This window comes from Rissa tridactyla, chromosome 2 (assembly GCF_028500815.1).
Source record: "Rissa tridactyla isolate bRisTri1 chromosome 2, bRisTri1.patW.cur.20221130, whole genome shotgun sequence".
In the NCBI taxonomy this organism is placed as follows: domain Eukaryota; kingdom Metazoa; phylum Chordata; class Aves; order Charadriiformes; family Laridae; genus Rissa; species Rissa tridactyla.
Window position 1 is genome coordinate 29791881 of NC_071467.1, and position 21387 is coordinate 29813267.

Consider the following 21387-nt stretch of genomic DNA (forward strand, 5'->3'; position numbering starts at 1 on the left):
CTAAATTTTTCAGTACTATTATGTAACTAATTTTCTCTTTATGCTAATTTCCCAGACAGTACTTGAATGAAGTACTGGGGTCACAAGCATGATTTTAATTTCTAAAGTACACAAAAGTACTCCCCAACTTTATTAGTAGAAGGACAACCACAATGATTCAACACAGATGTCAAGCAATCACATGCTCAGCTCTCTGTCACCTCATTTTTAACTTTGTAAGTTCCTGTGACGATAAACAATGTTGGCAGGTTTCACAGAAAACACTCTGCCAGGAAAGCTGAGGTTTGGAACCAGTGCACTACACCTAGTAGTACCACCTAAATAATGGTGGTCAAATGTGCATTATTTAATGCTTTAGTTTTAAAGGAAGAACAAAATCATTTAGTAGCTGTATTTGAACAAGTGATCAGAACAAGCGACATATACACTACCAACATTCCTATAACAATAGCTGCAATTAATATAAGTCTAAATTAACTGAAAGGTAGAATTTCTTAATATATGATGTATAATACAGTTTCGATGAGCTGCTTATAAAAGCCGGTATTTTTCCCACACCAAACAAACTAACAAATAGTACCTTTATCATATTTAAATCAAAAAAGTCTACATTACCCAGGAGGTAAGGGCTGTGGTCTTTCCCATGTTGTAGTTCGTGTGTTGTGATCAACATAATAAGTTCTACCATGAGGATCCTTTCTTTGCTCCCACCTTCAAGACAAAAAGACTTTCATGTAAGTCCCGGTGAAAATGCTTCCTTAGGACTTATTTCCCACTAAGCCTAAAAAGTACCTTGGTATTGAGTGAAAATACTATGATCCACAGCTTATTTAAACACCAAAGAAAACTCACAATAGAATACATATCAGTTACTTTCTACTTGAACTGATATCACCATAAAGACTTCTTTAAGGGATTTAGTACATAAAATACATTAATACTCACAAGCATTTTCAAATTCTATTTAAGATACCTGAAAACAAAGTCAATTCATTGTCTGCTCAAGGCTTGGATGCTAAAATAACCTCATTCAAAAAGTGCTTAGAGATGCGTTCTTTGCATTTCCTCTCTCAAAAAAAGGGGGAGTTTACATTTTGTAGCACTGTTCCCTATATCCAACAAAGAACAGGATCTTTCAGAGTGAACCTGAAATGTGTCCTATCAGATGGTTTTCCTGTGTTTCTATTTCCTGTCCTGGTAAATTCTCTATGTGATATCCCTGGGGATTACTTTTTCAATTTTAGTTGCAAAGCAAACTAACGTTAAGATGGAGAAGATGAAACATTATAATCAATTCAAGTTTCATGCTGCTGAGAACTGCCATAATGCAATAAATGTATGTATAAGCGGGAGAGTAAACCAGGACAAATGTTAGACAAAAAGCTGAAGCCATTGCTGGCATTAGATATATGTTTGTTTTTCTTATATACATAATTAATTACCTCCTAAAAACACAGGCAGAAAAACATAGGAGCTGGTACAAGACAGGCTCTCTGAAAGATCAGCTACAATGACACCAGGTATATACACTTTGGGTTAAGAAACAATTTCTGTGTTCAGAAAATGCTGAAATAGTTAATATTTAGAATACTGCAGAAATGTCAGTATTTCCAATTAGTTGCTGAAGACATTTCACCCAAACAAAACAGTATAAACAAAAAAATTATATATATATATATATATATATATATTAGAGCACACGATATATTTTCATTTAATGCCTAAGCACATCTTTAATTTTGCACTTAAGGTTTAGGATTACAGAAGTAGTTTCTAACAGTCTAGTAGAATTAAAAAGTTTCTAGGTATTCTGAGCACATACATACACTTCCAATCTGTATTTTTACCTATAATATTATTGATCTCACTGTTAGACCGCAAGCACCTACCACAATTTCTAGACCACTTTCTTAATTTTCACTTCTTTGTATTTTGGTCCCTACTACATTCTCATAGCTTAAGAACCAAAGGAGTAACAAATTATGACCCAAATAAATTTGAATATATCAAATGAAGTCTTCATGTCCATAACGCACAAGAGTTTAGATCACAACACTGCCTCAGCAAATTAGTTACCAGTTGTTACTTTCTGGGTCAAGAGCTACTAGCTAGTTATAGCAGCAGTATTAACCCCATTTGAGGTCAAATAACTCCTCAGCAAACTGACCTGCGTTTGGCAATCCCAATATAGAATTAAATTTCTGTTTCTTTATATGCAAGTTCAGACGTAACATAATTACAGCATTAAAATCAAGCCCACATACCCTGGTGGCAAAGGTTCTGTACTGGCATTACCAGGCTGCTGTCTCACAGGTTCTGCAGCTGCGCTTGAGGTGGAGGAGGATTCCCTTGGTTTTGCCGCATCTGCCGCTATACTGTTTCTAGCATTAGGTTGAGCACAGTCCGTTGCAGCTGTAGGTTCTAGTCCAGCAGACACAGCAGGTAATGCAGAAGTGTGGCTTTCGGAACAACTAGTTGCTTCTGTTGTTGACTGAGGTTCTTCTGTAGTGTTAGTGCAATCTGAAGACACGGGAGCTTCGGCTGAACCTACTGGAGCCTCAGAGACAGAATTATCAGCTTCTGGTGCAGAGGCAGATGACTCGCCGTTAACTGAGAAATGGGAAATAAGAACATATGTGTATCAGAATCTGATGAAACTTTTCAAATGAACAACTTTTGGAGTAAACGACATGGAAGGAACATGTTTAAATCGCACTTATATGCCATAAGCTGCATGTTTGTCTAAAATGACAAAAAATCACAATGCACCTACCTCAGTTAAAGCTGTAACTGAAACTTACAGTCTGCAAGCCATTCCTTATACCTCCCTGCTACGGTAATTTCTTCGTTTCTGCAAATCTTGTGCAACTCAATGTTACACCTCACTCTTTAGATTAGCAAAAGGTACCCAGAAAAAAGTACTGCTTTATTTGTTTTGAAACTTTGAACTTATATCAACTTTAAAAAAAAAAATCGTGATTAGTATGACATGAAAGAAAAAAATTAAGAGACAAATAACTCTATGAAGTCTGGAAAACTAAGAGAAAGTAGGTGCAGATTGCTTTTTTTTCCTTTTCAGAGCTGAGGTACAGAACCCTACAAGTAAGCAAAACCCACCCATGTGTGCCTTGGAAAAAAAATCCCCCTCCAAAAGCAGTACTAAAACACAAAAATTAGTATTTTGCTAATGTAACTTATGTAGTTCAATGACTGAAAAAAATTATTTTAGAATCACAAAGCAAATCAATTTCTGTCTTTTAAAGAACAATACAAATGTCATCCAACTCAAGCAAGCATAATCTCATAAAAGGTTTAAAGAAGGCATGGATTTTGCAGGAAAAGAGGGCTAAGGCGGCTTTATTACTCTCAGGCCCACTTGGCCAGCAGTACATCGATAACAACCATCTGCAAAGCTTAGCAGAACAATATCTCAGTACAACATGATTTTGTCTTAGACAAGCGAAATCAAGTATGGCAGTCAGGAGCATGCCCATTAAAAGTCAAGGCCCTATAAAAAGCAGTGCAATATAATTCACAGCTTTCATTTTCTGCACCACTAATCAACCCCAGACAGTGACAATTTATTTAAACTCACCCGTTTCTACCTATTCTACAGTTGGAACTATTTTTCTACAAGAATAAATATAATATGAAATGTAGACTTAAAGTAATTTTCTGTCTAACAGCATACTATCAGCTTACAATTCTAAGGACTGAGGCCAATACAATTGCTCTATGCTCATAACCTTATTGATACAGATTTGCAAAATTTAACCCTAGACTAGTACCTATAAAATGCTGTTCCATCATTTTAAAGAGTTCATTTACTTCAATTCTGTATAACACTCTTACAAATAAAAAAATAGGTAGATTCTACCTGTTACTTGCAATATGTATATAATGTCAGCAATTTCTTGCTTTCCCAGATGGTCAGAAAAGCAGGTCAAAGAATTACAAATAAACTTGTCATCAGCAATATATTTAAATTAGCGAGTTATTTTCTTTAAGGAATTATCACTAGGTCATAAATAGTTTCTTGATATGCATAATGATAAGCATGATTTTACAGGCAGCAACAGATTTGTAAGACCTCTAAAGGCATTGCTTTTTGAACACAACTATTCCAAGGTAATACATCAGTACTTCCAACTCACACAAAACAGGTTAACTACATTAAGACATGTCAAGACTATATTATTCCAAGCAGATGTAAAGTATGACATTAAAAAAAAAAAAATCGTAACTACAGACAATCTGATCAAATTTCTTCAAACTTCTGCTTTAACTAGCAACAATTTTACTTAAACAGGAAAAAAGCCAAGTGACATTCCAGCCTTCATTAAAAAAAATCAATTCATCCACATGAAAGAGTGAATGGGATAACATAATGAAGTTAGAAGCAAAGTAACTGATAAATCATCAGCTCTTTTAGTAGCTGATCTCCAAAACAGATCTATAAAACATTACATCAGCCAATTACTTCACAATTAGATCTAAAACAGCAGTTCTGGCAACATCACATGAAATTACAATCCTGCTAAGCACAACAGTGGGAGAAAAAAAAAAGTCTGTCATCAACAAATGCCGGAGACCTATTTTATGCCTTGCCTTAAAAATGTGTCCACCAACTGGTACAGTAGTTGAAAACTGTTATATCAGTGCCTCTGTGCAAGCTCAGTGATGATTTCATCAATATTACTATTTGAACAAATCAATTATTTTTGCAATTACCCTGTCCTAATACAGATTTCAAATGGATCTCTCCACTACAGACAAAAAAGGGCGCAATGCCTAAATAATATATATGCCCTCTGGCCTTCAACTGAAAAAAGAGGGGAATCAAATTCAAGTTCTCCAAATAGAGAAAAGCTTCAGAGAAGGCCTAATTTAATCATTACCTTTTAAAGTTCCTAATTGTTTCTACTATCTTCCCACCATACCCAAGTTTCTCACTCTATTACAGAAAGTTTGACAGTCTGTTCTACTGTTTAACAGCCTGCATATTTCTATTTAAGGTTATCTTTTTCCTCTGCTATCAGTGTAATCTCTCTCAAACAGCTGAGAAAAGGCAGAAAGTACTTAGAAAGCATAGTCATTATTAGATGTGAAGTTCTGCCAAAGGAACAAAAATAAAGTAATACTTCCTTTTCACTTGTTTTACTGTATTGAACGTTACTTGTAGTCATAATTAAAGTTTTTATGTCCAAGAGGAAAATGAAATTTAATATTTGCCAATACCTGCTTTGAAACAGCATACCTTTTCAAAAAATGGAAGGAAAAGAGAGTCTGCAACACATCTCAACTCAGAGCACGGCAGTTCCCTGACAGAACTAAAAATCACATTTACCTAATGGCAAAAGAATCTTAACTATAGTTACTCAAATTAATTGTGAAAGAAATCTGATTTTTTCCTCCAGACAACCTGTATTACAGGACAGACAAATGGAAGTTTTGGGTGCTTTGCATCGTTCTTCATCAGAGAAGAGAACTGATGGAAAGTATGAAAGTTAGTACATTTAAGAATGGATCTACTCCAGAAAAATTCACAGAAGTGGACAGGCAAGATTATAAATTCAAGCCCAGAAACATCCTTTCAGTATTTTTGAAATCTAATAAAAAATGCACAGAAGAGAAGATCAACTTCAGATACATTTCAACCAGACAAAAGCGCCTTACGGAACATGCTCTCATAACTCTCTCATTCTTACCAGTGCTGTTGACAGGCTGAGCTGCAAGTGGTTTTGGTACTGGTGTATTTTTGGGTCTGGCTGCAACGTGAGTAGGAGATGGTGTGCTGTCTCCATTAACAGCTTCTATACAGAATGTATTCTGTACTACAGAGTTGGAAGGTACTTGATTGTCTATCCCATTAGAAATGTCACAAGCAGATCTTGGTAAAAATAAAAGATCATTTTAGGTTACCACAAACAACATGTTAAACCATTATGCAACTAAACCAAATCCTACACTAAATAATGCCAAACACATAAATAAAGAAATGGAAGTAAATTCACAACAGTTTGTAACACAATGTTTGCAGTCTAGGTAAGTCAAGCGCAAGACCAAAACAACTAAGGAGCAAAAGGCAAATTTTGGTTTTGAGGATTACAGATACTTAGGTAAGATTTTCCATTTCCACCTCACCTTTTACTTGTAATGACATATTAGAATTGAGTTGGGCCTACTGATGTGCCTGCCACATCTTCCAAAACCGCCCTAGGGACTGTTTCAAAGTGCAGCTTTGAGCAGGAAAAATTTTTCTCTCATTAAGCAAGTGGAACAGTTGGGTTTGTTTGTCATATCTCCAAAAATTATTCTAGTCATAACATAAGAAAGTAACAAAACTCTCCCTCAGTAAGAGGAAAATAAGATGAGCTTCTCTACGCATAGGCAGGATGGAACATTGTGAGGACAGATATACACAGGCAGCTCTGCGTTTATAAGGCCACATGGAAATAAATATAGTGCAAGGGCTTGTGAACGGAAAGTCTTGTTACACTCTTTTTACTTAAATCTACCCCAAAATGCTTAAATCCACCCACCAGAGACTCATATTGTGAAAATTACATTCAACGCCAACTCCCCATCTTATCAAGGAGTAGAGGCTAAAAATTAAAGAGAAGTTAAACAGATGACCAAAGATGTGAGCACTGCTAGAAGTCACACTTTGCAGAGTAAGGAAGTAAGCAGCAGCATTTCCACACTACCTTACCCAACTCCGAAGGTGTATTGTAAACAGAGAATTAAAGTTATTATCCCTTTTCTACTCGGGACTACAAAAACCCAATTTGCTTCCTAAAGACATTCACAGAAGCTATTTTAAAATTTTTCTTCATCTCTTAATTTTGAAACTGTAAATCAAAACTGTTGGATAGTTGTATGGAAAACTGCTGCAATCAATGCATCAACATCAAGAGCAGGATCCCAGTAAAAGCCACACCTCCAGCAACTGCAGTTAAATGAAAACAAATCATTGTTACTCTCTTTGAAAATGGTATGAAGGTGTGTTTCAAATCACTTTTAACAGTCACAAATCTTCCTAAGGAAAGGTAAGACAAAGCAACTTTTTACCTCACTCACTCACATTGGGCACCCATGTGGGAACAGAGACAAACCTCCACATATTCAAAAAAAGAATCAAGTCAACTGTAAAAGGACAAATGCATCCCTGTCGCTCATATGAATAGCAAGTGTATGTTTTTTCACTCCATTGTGTGTAAAGAACTTAAACGGAAAGGGATTCACTGCGAGGTAACTGAGCGGGCCATGAACATTAAATTGATCTGAATGTTGACCTATTTGTCTCGCTAGTGGTGAGGAGGCAAACAATCTACTCCTACTTCTCTCCAGGCAGTCCTTGAGCTGGTACAGAGAAGCTAAGTATGAAGCTCTAAATTGATCCCAAAGCCTTTTTCTTGCCACTTCAGATTGAAGCAGGCAACCCCTTTGCCTCAGTGTTCTGAATACTGCTTCCTACACGCAATACAAGTCTCTTAAACAACTTCCTGATCACGACCTTAAAAAGAAACTGGGTGAAAGGGAAGTAATTTAGGCTTTTTTTTCTTCTTCCTTCCCTTCAGATGGTACGTGGCAACAAGCTGGTAGACATGAATAGAAACAGTTCTTAAACAGCAGAAGAAAACTAATGGAATAAGTACACAAAATCACACTGAACCACTGCTCCCCTAATCTCTGCTGCAGCATTTAGTAGACTTCCAATCAGTTGAAGTTTTAAGTTCAGAGGGCTACACATCCAAGAGGCAATGATAAAGTAGGGGAGAGCAGACTCTACCAGCAGAGGAAGAACAGAGTTGTAAATTTAATTCTTCTCGAGAAAAATTACGTAATTATCATACAAGCAATGTTTCTAAAGCCTGTGGTAACATAATTTAGGGCTTGACAGTTCAAAATTATTCCCTTCAAAATAATTAAAAAAAAAAAAAAGAAACACAAACAACACAAACATTTCAACTGATAAATTTGCTAACATACTTCACAGAGCGTAAAACAAAAAAGTAAATTCCAACCTGGATGTACTTCTTGCTGAACCATCTCTGCTTTCATGCACAGCCTCGCCATTTTGCTGAACTTCTACTGAACAGTAAGAAACAAATTCAACAGAAATATTCTATTATATCTTTTTAAAATCACCATCAAAATATTACCATCTGATTTAATTATTTAAACTTACTGGTTGCTGATGAACTGAGATTTGTAAGAGATTCTTGTTCAACAACCAAACCATCTAGCACAACTGTCAGTTCACCTGTTTGCACCATGCCACTCTTGTTTTCCAAAGAGAGTTTCAACTGTTCTTTCACCTTCTCCACTAAAAATGGAGTTGGGGTGGGCAAGGGGAAAGAAGGAGAGAAACGATAAAGGAAAGGTTAAATTCTAAAGAACATTAAGAAACCTTCAACAGAAAAACGTGACACGTATTTAGTTGTACAAAACTGAACATGAGATATTCAGATGATTCATTCAAATCAACATAGAAATCACTAAGGAGCTGTGTATATTTACGTCTGCTGTGGGTAAAAGCACAGTTTGTTGTAAAAATTAATTGGCCATTTGCATAGTATATTCTATAGGTATGCTATAGGATCCACATGGTTTCAGTACTTTGTTGTTAATGATTTCCCACATCTGCTGTTTCTACTAAGCCCTTTTGAAATGATGCACTACTCACGCAACATGAGAAGGCTTAAAGTCAAACAACTTCTGAACTACACATCCAAATATTACAAGTCACAAGGAACCTCATTCTACAGCCAGACCTTATATTCTTTTCTCATATCACCTTCAAAAACGAATTCTAAGAGATCACCGAAAAGAACATCACTTTGAGGAAGTAAATGCAAAGACTGCATAGAGTCCCTCCTCATTTTTTAAAATTATTTTTAGTAAATCCTTGCAAGCATTTTCGTAGATCCCAACTCCAAGGACTAAACAGTAACAGAGAGAACACCTGAAGTAACCAAAAATTAAATCAGAAGCTATTTTCACCAAAAGAATCTTTGAGATAATTGAGATATACAAAAAAATGTGTACATGGTGCAGTGAAAGAATTCAGTATGACTGATAACCAATGCACACATTTGTAGAGACACACATAATCCAGAGGTAAAACATGCTGTGGATGCTGCATAATTCTCTCTAAATCAAATACCACTGGAACAGCAGCTAAAGCTACATGTCATAAATCCAAACACAGTCAGCTATGAGTTCACATTAATCAGGTTAAAATGGTTAAGGCCTTTTAGTATTTGCTGTCTCAGATTAAAAGATTACTTTTTCAAGATATACCACCGTATTTCCCTCCATATGATAGCATATGGAGCTATTCCAAGCTAAAGTTAAAACTCACTGTGCACTTCTATGTGTTAAACTAGGACTTCCTTATTTTTTTCATTCCTAACATACATCATAAACGAACAATAAACATGAAAACAGAGAAGGCTACCATAAGCTACTGCCGCGTATGCCCAAACTGTTAACTTTAAAGAGCAGTTTCAACAGCGTAGTTGGGCAGCAGTTACTACCAGACACCTACTGCTATATTACAATGGATTTCAAAGTACTTTAAATCACTGGAGCAAGCATGAAGCTCCCAAATCTACAGAATTATTGATTTAGCAATCTGCAGTTTGGAAAAAGGTACTATCTGAAAAAAGAGAAGAAAGAAACTAGCCTACCACTGAGTTGTTAAATTAAGATATTTATAAATCATTGTTTCTACAAAGGGTGATTGGCTTAGCTTCTGCTATTTTAACAGGTTCGCTCCCCAGACCAGATCAACAGTTGGCTGTAGTCCAACAGAGATGGCAGGAAAGCTGGGAGGGGCGCAGGCAGCAATTCAATACTGGCGCTGTTTAGCAGGAGAAAGTAACAGCACTAATTCTAAAGTTTCTGCATTTAAAGAACTTCCCCTTTACATTTTCTCCAGTCAACAGCCTTTCAAGTGCTGTGTTTCAGATTAGGTATCAATAACTGAATGACTGAAGGATAACAATCAGATAATTCTACAGCTGAATTATTGGATAGTTCGGCGTATGTCAAACTGCTGACTTGACCAAATCAGAAACACCGCACATGAATTACTTCTGGTGCAATGTACCGCTGACTCAGTCACCCATTCCCTGAAAGAATTTGCCAAGTTTTCGGATCCCACATCCACTGGATCTACAGTAATAAAATATTAACTATTTTGTTAGAAGTAGTTAAAATATTAACTATTTTTTGCTATCATTATTACAATACAGTTTCTTCTAATACAGTGGTTTTTTATATTTAAAAAAGCAGCATCTTTTCTGCTTAACTGTGGAATCTTGGGCAGAATCTCTATAATACTATTAAGAAACCCCACTTGATTTTGGATTATGTTTCAATTTTCTGTAAGAATCAGAAAAATGAAGCTTTTTTTCTGGCTCTCCTTTCCCCCCACCTCCCTAGACAGAGCTCTCAGGTTTGTATATCTAACTTGTGAGAAAGGTTAGAGATTGGTTTAGCTGGAATTCTACTGACACTCTGGAGTGGAATTTAAAGTGTGGATTCACCACCTTCTTGTACTAATGAAAAAAAATTTTAAAAGCAAATTAGATAAAGAAGACCTGTTGTAATTCTATTAAAGACAATTAAAATTAGAAGTTACCTAGAACACAACAATCTCTAATGTACTAAAATGAAGTTCTCAATTGTTTCATTAATCAGTGGTTCTTACTGCTCTCTGAGCAGCTAAATTATGAGGGAAGAATATCGAGCCTTTCTATTAGCAATTTCAGAGAAGGGCAACATGAAAAATTACATAAGACAGCTTTTCTGAAAGTTTAGACTTTTTTTTCTTTTTACCAAGTCTAAAACAGATCTTCTAGCAAATTAGTTATTACTTTGCCACAAAACATTGTATTTAATCACTTCTGCTTTTACTCAATTTGTAGTACCTCATACTCTTAATGTTTGTTTCAAAATTATTATATCCCATTGTTACATTTAAATCGCTCTCGATAGCACAGACATCTCTAGAAGAGACAAGTAAAGACATCAACTGAAAGTCAGTTGTAATTACATGTATAGTTAGTAGTCTGATTGCCAGTTTGATATATAGACTAGTAATAATAATTCTACTTTACTCAAAATATCCTTCACGATAACTTACATTTTCTATTGTGTATTTCCAAAGCTTGTCTCAAGTCTACAGTGGCTCTTCCTAATAAAGCATCTGCTTTTAAAGTGTGATGGCTCCACACTCTAAATTCCAGCGTAGTCTGTGGAGTCACATTCCTGCATATAAAATACATTTTTTAAAAAAATATAAACAGATTTTAAAGTATTCGTTCTTGTTATTAAAAGTATTTGAACTTAATTCACCTTCTCATATTTGTGGTATTTCTTGATACTAATTAACTGAAAGAAGTTTTTGTACTGCAAGGGGAAGTTTCTAACCAAGAACTGCAAACATTATTATATTTATACTTGTATGAAGATCAGACTTAAAGTGCATTACTACGATAGCATAAGGAATTTGAGGAGTAGCAGAATAACCTACACTAAGCTCAAATCTCAGTTATATAAAACATATCTTACTTTATGAAAGACATATTTTCCTTATTCCTCACTATTCCAGAATTCTAACTAAAAAGTCACATTATGAAATGTGGAGAAAAAGGTATTACGTATATTTGTCTGTCACTAGAAAGAAAAATACTAATTTTTTTTTAAAAAAAGCAACCAATCAGCTACTTGCAAGCAGGAAGAACCCACTTAACAGGTGTCAGCTTGCCATGAAAGTGTTGATAAAACATCATTTCTGAATCCACAAATATATATAAAACCATAATGCATACTCACAGAAATCAGAGGGGAAAAAATCAAATGATGAAGCTAAAGTGAAAACTGGAGGGAAGCAGAAAGGTAAAGGACCCAATTACAGTAATATTATGATAACCTTTGGCAGTAATCAAGAACAAAAATGGGAAGCTATGCTAGGTCCTGGAGAATAAGTTTTGTAGTACAGGATCTAGTACTACAAGAGTGCTCCTGGCTGTGAAAAATGGAGTAGAATCCCTGTACGGCAAAAAGTCAAAGGCCACATATCCATCACTACTGGATACAGAAAGTTATATCAGCACTGATGAAAACAATACTAAAAACAAACCCCACCCTCACAACAACAGGGATAGCTTTATAGTCACTTGAACGTGTTGGACAACATGGATAATTTTTGCTGAAACCCAGGAGCTAATATAGTTTTCTATTTTGAACAGGCTACCTTCTAATGGAAGTCTTACTAAAAGATCAGCTCGACAAAGAAAAGAAAAAAAACACCACCTACACACAGAGAATATATTGCTGGTGCTCATGCAGACCCATAGAAGTGAGGGGAATGTGGTAAGCCAGAGAGCTCACTTACCCTCAAATAGAGTGGGCAACTGAAGCAATGATACCATTCCAATAGCCAGAAAAAGAAAGGGGCAGAATACCTTATATATATAAGGGTATGATCCTAAGTAAGTAATACTGATGATGGAATGAGTCTGTCTGGCTGTGCTGTGCATACCAAATTACCTCATTTCTATCAGCTCAACAAATCCTGCCAAACCAAACCTGCCACCCTCAACAGAAACTCTGGTCTCTGTGAATATCCTGATAGCTCTGTACTTGTGCTAATAATAACTCCTGGAAATCATCATTAGGTTCAAGACTATATTATTCTCCTTGTAATATTGCAAAGGGCTAATTAATCTCTACTAAACCTGAAACATTGAGAAACGTGGCACTGGAATACCCTACTTCCTTCAGCCCAGGTCTGTAGTTAATAAGTAAGTGTTCCCAAGCAAACAATTCCCCAACGTTAGGTATGTTGTACCTCTCCCCACTCTCCAGCACTGTCAGTTATAGGAACCTGGCGCTGTTCCTACTACTAACAAAGCTGGCTACTGCACAAAGACAGGTCAGATGCTGTAAAATGTACTGGCCCGTGCTCAACGCCACTTGATAGTAGCTATGCTGTTTCCAGACCCAAATGTGAAGCAGTACAATCCTGCTTGTACAACAAAGCATTCTAGCCAGTGGCACAGTGCAAGACTGCCAGTTCTTCATAGAGTTATATTCAGGTGTATCTACACCTGTAGCATAGTTAAACTAAATCCAACTACAAGTAGGCTAAAAAGATCAAATATTAGGATAAGCTGCAAGGTCACTCTGCAGTATACTGTTCTCTGTGTGTATCCCTTCATTAGGAAATTTAAGGGAAAAAGTGACCTTCCTCATAACTACTACTTATCCAGCTGAGATTTTTTTCCTTTAAAGTTGAGAATGACATGGTTATAATTAGTAACATCTGGAGAGGAATCTTAAACTCGAGTGATCAACAGTACTCACAACTATCAAGAGTATACCATGTATAGCAACAGTATGCAAGGAACACTCTCTGTACAAAGAAATAGTCTCAAAACGTTTTAAGAATTGAGAAAAAAAAATTCATTTGAGATAAATGTCATCTTATGTCTGCATTTAGTCATCAACAGATAGAGAAAACTACGTAGGCAGCCAAGCTTAGTAAATATTTACCTGCAATGTCTGCCTAATAAATAGTATTAAACAACCAAAAAAAAAATCTACTTACACTGTCAGCTGCTCATCCCATTTTGGATTTGAAGAACTACTTGATTTTGCAGTTTTCTTAATTTCTCCATCTGCAGTTAATTCCGTGTAGAAAGTTGTTCCAAACCAATTCTTTTTCCGTTTCAGTTTGGCACTAGAAACTAAGAAAATACATTGCTTTATCTATAGCAGCATACTGTTGCTGAAAAACAGAAAATATACTCCCTACACAGTTTATGAAACACAGCACGGCAATGTTATTCCTCACCTTTTCTACTTCTGCTGAACATAAAGAGGTCAATGCTAAAATGGTAACTTTTATTTTCAAAAGCTACTTTGTCAGATAGTTGAAACTAAGTGTGACACATTCTCTTCAACACGTACTGGCAGGATGGGTTGGAGACACAGCGTAACAATTATTTCAGGCATAAACGCTGAAAATCATGTGGTTTCTTTTGTTTATTTTCTCATTGTTCTTCCTACTTTTCCCTTAACTGAAAAATACCTAAGTATGATACATCCAAGACATTATCAGGCAGATTATTTTTTTTTTTATTATAGGTACTTATGAAAGCACATTCAGTTCAGGCCTATTTCAAAATGTCCCTGTATAGCAAAGCCTGTATACAGAGCTCATTTCCTTGCCTTTAATACCTGTTGTGGTTAACCTATGGTTTAACACACCAGTTTGTTAAAGTAAGAAATAAACTCTCAAATTTCCCCTATTTAAACAGCTTTGCAGATGCACTTAACATTTCAGCTAAATATTCAACAATTAAGAAATGGCAAATGACGAAAGAAGCTTTTTTACCTCCGAATGACATGTTCAGTGCTCCTGAACATAAATCTGTTCTCCCACTTCCTCACCTAGCTGAAGAAGTCACTATAAAAGCCAATAGCAGCCTAACTGCCAATATTTTAAATTCTATTTTAGGCAGATGTTGTCTTCAGAAGACCACACTGATGGACTCACAGCTGTACCTACCTGCTGCCTATGCTTCTCTCTCATTCCTCCCATACTTCAATGTGATTCCATTTCCCTTCACTTTCAAATTAAAGCAAAGTTGAGTATTTTCAACACTTGGAAATAACTCTTCCCTGTTACTTTTCTGTATGGTACTTGCTAATTCAAAAACAAGTGGAAGTTAACTAAACTGTCTGAAAGGGAGACAAAAAATAGAAGATTCTAAAGGCATTAGCCATGGACTTTTACTTAATTTCAATTAGAAGGGGCACACTTAACTCTCACATTTGAAAAGTCCAGCCTAAGTCATGTATCACATATCATAAAAATGAACTGCAGCCTTGAGAATGATAAAAGATTAAATGTAGAAGACTAAAAACATAACTCCACACATGGGTCATATTTTTCATCTAAAATCATGATATATTTTTTAAGCTTTAACAATCTCTGTTTCTTCCACATTTTTTCCTCCATACTTTGCTTTCTAAATGCAACTGCTGTATTTGTTAAAACATAGGTATTTAGTCATAATATTGATGCTTCCTTTTAGTTTCCCCCTTTTTGTCTGATTATGTTTTAAGTCATTAAGTTTTCGGTTCCCAAAGGCGGAAGGAGACCATTATCATTTTTTTGGTTAGGACTTCTTTTAAAAAAATTAGAAGTAAGTAACAAATACTAGCAAAAGACTTCAAAAAGAACTAACACCACAAGATATGTTGCCAAGTATATTTGAAAAAATACTAATGGCAAAACTTGTCAGCAACATGCCATAACTGTCCAAATTCGAACAACTTACCACTCCATATGAATTTCCTTGTCTACAAAATGAGTATATGCTACTTGCTGCCTTTATAAAAGTGTTTTTTAAGTATAGTTCTTGAAATATAAGTCTAGATCCTACAGCAGCATAAACTAATCTGAGCATAAACCAGTGTAGGTCAGTAATACTACAGTCCCACGTTCCTCTGTCTCCTAATTCTTTCCCTGTACTGCCACTGGCGTTCCTCTGATCTTGCAACAAAGACTGGTTAGAGAACTAAACTTTCAGAAGACAAACCCCAAAAATTGTACAGATTTCTTCCCACTTCAATCCTTGAACCACGTCTCTTGAAGTCAAGAGAAGCTCCGGTGCCAGAAAATTATAAGACTACTTGCATAAGGAGCGGTACAGTACAGGATATCAAAATAATAATTTCTGCATATACAGATCTGAAGTTACAGGTTATTTGTGTAACTCTGTTACAGTTATACGTACTCAAACTACAGGTGGCTCCACCTATGCTATTAGTTATTGGCAGTTTTGATGATTCATCACATTATCAAGTTATGTGATCTATATACAAGGTTAATCAATTGTAACGTTCCTCTCTTATCTAATTTGATAAACTACCCATTTGGGGGACTCTCCAACAATGTATTTTTTCTCAGATAACCTGGCCATCTTTGGACCATCCAGCACGATGTATCTTTCTTGAGATGCAGCGTTTTTCAAGATATGGTACCTTACTCATGTTTTTTCCAAATTTTGCTCAAGATAGCCTTAATATATTCTTGGTCATGCACTCATTCTTAGTTCAGAGTTCCCAGGTTTCTCAGGATCCCTGGGAAGTTCAAGTTATTTATCAATGGTAAAATAATACTTCCATACATACATACACACACATACATTTATGTGTGTATATATTTATGCAAAATATCGAACTATTTGATGGCAACATTTACACTTTTAACTACTGTTAACACTGTCACAATTAGCTATCAAACTTGTTTACTTAGATGTATTTTTCTTATCTTTGGACTACAACAAGTCTTTGTTCTGCTCTGCCATGCCACAGAAAGAGCAGCTAAGACTGACACCAAAAGTCACATCCCTGACCAGTTCTTATCCGTGAGTAGCAAAATGCATAACCTACTTGGCCTGTTCTACATCTATTGAAAAAAGTGTCCCTAACACAATCAGAAATTTCCAGAATTGCTTGTAGCCCACTGTGTTTCCCTTCCAGCAGATACTGAAATGGCTGAAATCTGCCCCAAACTATGAGAACCAGCACAGCAAAAGGGAAAAAGTAAAAAGTCACAAGATGCAACACAGTAAATTCCTATTGGATAAAAGGAAAAACATTTTCTCAGTGATGAGGTTTATCACCAGAACAAGCTGCTCAGGAAAGCTGTGTCATCTACAGCCTTTGAGATACTGAAAATTCAACCGGACAATATCCTGAGCAACCTGATCAAAGGTAGCCCTGCCTTCAGCAGAAGAGTAGACTAGGAAATCCCCAAAGATCCCTTCCAAAGTAAATTATTCCATACGGCTGTGTAATCAAGCCTGCTGCCCTGAGGATAATGCAGAATACCTGTGTTATTCTCAAAAGACGTTTACCTGATAGGTAATCAAAGACCTTAATCTTTTGATGGGCTAGCAGATTTTGTAACCTCCTCCGGTTCTTATTCAGCTTCACTGTAACATTGCACCCATTTTCAGCTTGGGGTTCACTACAACCATCTATCTTTTTTGTAGGATTTCAATAATATATGTTCCCTACGCAGAATTTGTGCCATTAATTATTTGTTCCCAAGCAAAATTCCTTATATTTGTCCCTACTGTTTTACTGAATTTCTTTCTTTTTCCTAATTTGAAGAGATCATTAAACACTGTCATCCAACTCACTGTATAACTTTTACCAAGCTTCAATTCATCTACACATATTACAGTCATACTTTTAACTGTAAGATTAAAGTTATTAATTAAAATATTAACTACATTCGTGCATTTTTAACACTTATTTCAAAGATTGCTTTTTTAGGATACATATGTTTTCCTGTAAAAATCCCCATTATACAAATCACTACTTGCCTGTTACTTGCATCTGTAATCTTCCATTATGGTTGTTACTTGTATCAGATCTTGGTGAGGCTGTGGCCATGTCAGAGGTTTAGACTTTAGCCTAAAAAAAAAAGCACATAGGTAGCTTATTAAAAAGTAGTTATCTCTGCATGTTAGTTAAAAATATTAAATAAAATGTTCAATTAATAAGCAAGTTACCAAATGTTACTTAGGTATGGCAGAACACATTATTCCATATCACCAGTTAAAATAAAAATTACTTGGAAATTTGTCCCAAGTTAACTTTGAGGATGCCAAAACACTCCAGTAATGCATACATTTTATGCAGTTCAGAACAACTGTGTAAAGCAAGAAAAAAAAAAAATTCAGTTGTGATATATCATTATTCCTGTCTCCAGAAGGTATGCTTATGATCTGATTTCAGATGAGCTAAGCACCAACAACTTCAAATGATCAAAACAGCTGAAATGTTTACATGCTTCAAAATCAAGCTGTCCCCAGAACGATACACTCAAGCGATAATGCAAGTGATTCAGACAAACAACATTTGAATTCTATCCCTAGATTTGCAATCAGCTTTCTATGCCCCTGTTGTCCACCCACAAATCACCCCCCTCATCTATTGAGACAGTAAACACTTTACAAGGACCACCGCATCTCATCATTTGGTGACTAAAATAGCGTGGCTCTCATCGTAGCTTGGGCATCCCAGCACTTGAAGGACACGCAGACATCACTCCCGTCCTCCTGGATTACTACATCCCACATAAAGCTGGGGGAATATTTACAAAAGTAAAATATTCTCTACTAGACACCTGTTTTTCATGAGAAAATAACACAAATATTTAAAATACACTTTCCATGATCTGGATGAACTTATATTAATTTCTGTGAACTTTAATTGGAATCAATAATAATATGGTAACAGTTGTCACTGAACCTTTTTGATTGTGTACAAATCAATTTTGATCAGTAAAAAATTTTTGAGCATGCCCTCCCAAATGTGTATATTTATTTATATTAGTACTACTGTATTAATGTATTGTGTACCTTATAAAACATCTAAAAATAGAAATTAAAAAGGATGAGATAAAGATGAAATAAACAGTATTTTTAAATAATTTTTGTTATTAATGGTACAAAAAATCCTTTTTGCCCTCGCTAATATTTTTTTTCCTGTGAGAGCCACGTGACTGAATATGCTTCATCATTTTTTAAAATGTTGGCTTAACACTTTGTCATACAGTGATTTAAAAGTCTGATTCTAAATTCAGTTTATTTCGATCCTTGGTTTTAAAGGTTGTCATAGCTGGAAAAGACAATTTACAAAAGCTACGTACATCCAAATGAAAGTGCATCGCTGGCTTCACTTATTAAATCGTGACACTCATTTTTCATTCCCATCCACTAATTATATATAGGTTTCTCTTGAAATTTGGCCAGTAAATTTCCATCTTTCCTGATGTCAATCAGTTGTTATTGCAAACTAATGGAAGGCGTTGCATTTTTATATTTTAACAAATGGGTTGAAAATCCGCTGAACCTCTTCATTTGGAACACTTTTAACAGGTGAGGAAATTCTGTTTCCAAGTTTAAGTGTATAAATGTGAGTTTTTATAGATGACACCCATCTTTTCTGGCAAGAAGATCAGAAAATGATGGAAACATTTCCAAACACCCTTTTTCAAAATGCCCTCTCTATAGCAGAAGTTTCTTTCAAAAGGCAGACACTTTCTTGCTCATTGTTAAAATATCACCTTTACCTTGAAGGGACACATTAAGTGTCTATTTTTTTGAAAATACCTGTTAGGCAGCGTACGACTGACAGCCAATTGTCATCACAGAACAGATCAGCAAATTCAGAACACTTGTCGTCTTGTAAAAGAAAAACGTGTAAGTAATCTTTAAGCTCTACAACTCTTCCAAGCACTCTGCCACGATAATCAGCAAATCTCTGCATAATACAGAAGATTTTCATGGTCACTCCCCATGTCATTGCAAACTATTGTAAAGATTCTACTCTTTAAAGGTCTTGTTTTCATACAATTAACCACATTGATGTTATCCTGCAGCAATTTGTGCACTTTTGGCTCCAGCTTCCTTGTTGCTTGCCTATAGAATAGTTTAGGTTGGAAGAGACCTTTCAGATCATCGAGTCCAACTGTTAACCTAGTACTTCCAAGTTACCACTAAACCATCTCCCTCACCACTACACCTACCCATCTTTTAAAAAGCTCCAGGGATGGCAACGCAACCACTTCCGCGGGCAGCCTCTTCCCATGCTTGATAACCCTTTCAGTGAAGAATATCCAATCCTAATATCCTATCTAAATCTCCCCTGGTGCAACTTGAGGTCATTTCCTCTTGTCCCGTCGCCTGTTACTTGGGAGAAGAGACTGACTGCCACCTGGCTACAACCTCCTTTCAGGTAGTTGTAGAGAGTGATAAGGTCTCCCCTCAGCCTCCTTTTCTCTAGGCTGAACAACCCCAGCTCCGTCAGCCACTCCTCACAAGACTTGTGGTCTAGAGCCCTCACCAGCTTTGCACAATGCAGCACTTCCATGTGTGGTGCTCTCCTTGTAACCTTACCTCAGAATCTTTTTTTACTTCAGTCAAAGCTGCCACTCCATCAGCGGTTAATTTGTACAGTTTTTACATTGTAAAAAAATGTTGTTGTTGTTAAAGAAGTCATTTACTGTTAAGAATGTATCTTCTCTGGTACATCTTTCCTGAATGACTTAGATCTTTGTGTATTTCATTATCGACACAGCATCTAGCAACTACCGTAAGCTGAGCCACGTTACAAATGTCTGTACTTCCATCCAACTGTACAACAAGGCTCCCACACTGTGCATTTTGTTCCAATATTTGTTTCTTCAAATCTTTGGCAATGTTTTCCAGACATCTTCCAACAATGTCTGCTGACAAAGGAATGCATTTTAATTTGTCGCCGTATTCTTTTCCATGTATTATTTCAGACATTTTTACTGCAGCAGGAAGATCAAAATGTTTCCCCAACAGTACATGACTTCTATGTCTTTTGCTACTGAGAAACCTCAAAAGAGGCTTCTAAAGAGTTCATCAGGTTCATCATTAATAATAGTGGATGTATATCCATATTTCAAATAGCTTTCTTGATAAACCCAAATTTTTTTGGCCAACACCTTGTCAGATCTAATTGCCATTGTTTTTACCTCATAATGCAGCTGATCAGAAGCTCATACTAGAAGTGTCAGCTCTGTTATGTTCTTGTTGCTCACTTGTGCTCACATTATTATTACCTTCAACCCGTGGTCTCTTTGCAGGAGCTTTTTAGGCCACTTACTCATTTTGTGAGGGTTAGTTTAATTAAAACCAGATAATACAATCCAAAAATCCATCTAACTGGGCACATATAAACTGCTACTGTAAGCCCCCAACATGTTCAGAAACACCATATCCACCCTCAGGACACCTAGTGAACCACACACGACACAGGACAATCTGACATACAGACTTGAGTGATGGTGCCAGTGTCAAAACGTATATTAAACAGAGCTTAATTTCTTTCTTATTTTTCAGATAAAATGTTAAGTCCTAATATTTTCTTCCCACACCTCAATTGACGGTTTTGCGCACCCCCGCTTTGGAGGTCACTGATACGGAAGACATCAAAGGAGCAACACATGCAATCAATTCTGTGGCAAGTAAACTCAAATTCTTCACAAAAAAAAACCCAAGATCTGTAATCTAGTTCTAATCATACATTAAAAAATTAGTTTAGCCATACTTTTATGACTGACAAATTATGATTATTTTTACTGGTTTTTTTTCCTCCTATTCCTCAACCTGCATAGATCTAAAATGCTAGGGGGTTTGGGAGGATTTATTTGGTTGGTTGGATGGATGGTTGGTTTTTGTGGGTTTTTTTAACTCTACTCCTAGCATGCACAAAGCAAAATAAATATAGAAATATAGAAATAAAGAAATAATCTGT

The 21387-nt window shown here is 36.0% G+C and overlaps 1 protein-coding gene across 5 annotated transcripts in view; it reads right to left on the minus strand.

Annotated features, from left to right (window-relative positions):
• Window positions 1-21387, minus strand: part of WWP1 (WW domain containing E3 ubiquitin protein ligase 1) — a 60268-nt gene that overhangs the window by 21908 nt on the left and 16973 nt on the right. For 3 of the 5 annotated variants that reach the window (XM_054190853.1, XM_054190854.1, XM_054190857.1), the window contains exons 2-9: window positions 17421-17511; window positions 13625-13763; window positions 11156-11280; window positions 8192-8329; window positions 8028-8094; window positions 5709-5890; window positions 2265-2610; window positions 616-711 (exon numbers count right to left, since the gene is read on the minus strand). In XM_054190853.1, the coding sequence (XP_054046828.1) occupies window positions 616-711; window positions 2265-2610; window positions 5709-5890; window positions 8028-8094; window positions 8192-8329; window positions 11156-11280; window positions 13625-13763; window positions 17421-17490 (1163 nt within the window). In that variant the 5' untranslated portion in view covers window positions 17491-17511. Of the gene's footprint in view, window positions 1-615; window positions 712-2264; window positions 2611-5708; window positions 5891-8027; window positions 8095-8191; window positions 8330-11155; window positions 11281-13624; window positions 13764-17420; window positions 17512-21387 lie in introns of those variants that run through there. The other 2 variants (XM_054190855.1, XM_054190856.1) reach the window with 2 other exon arrangements.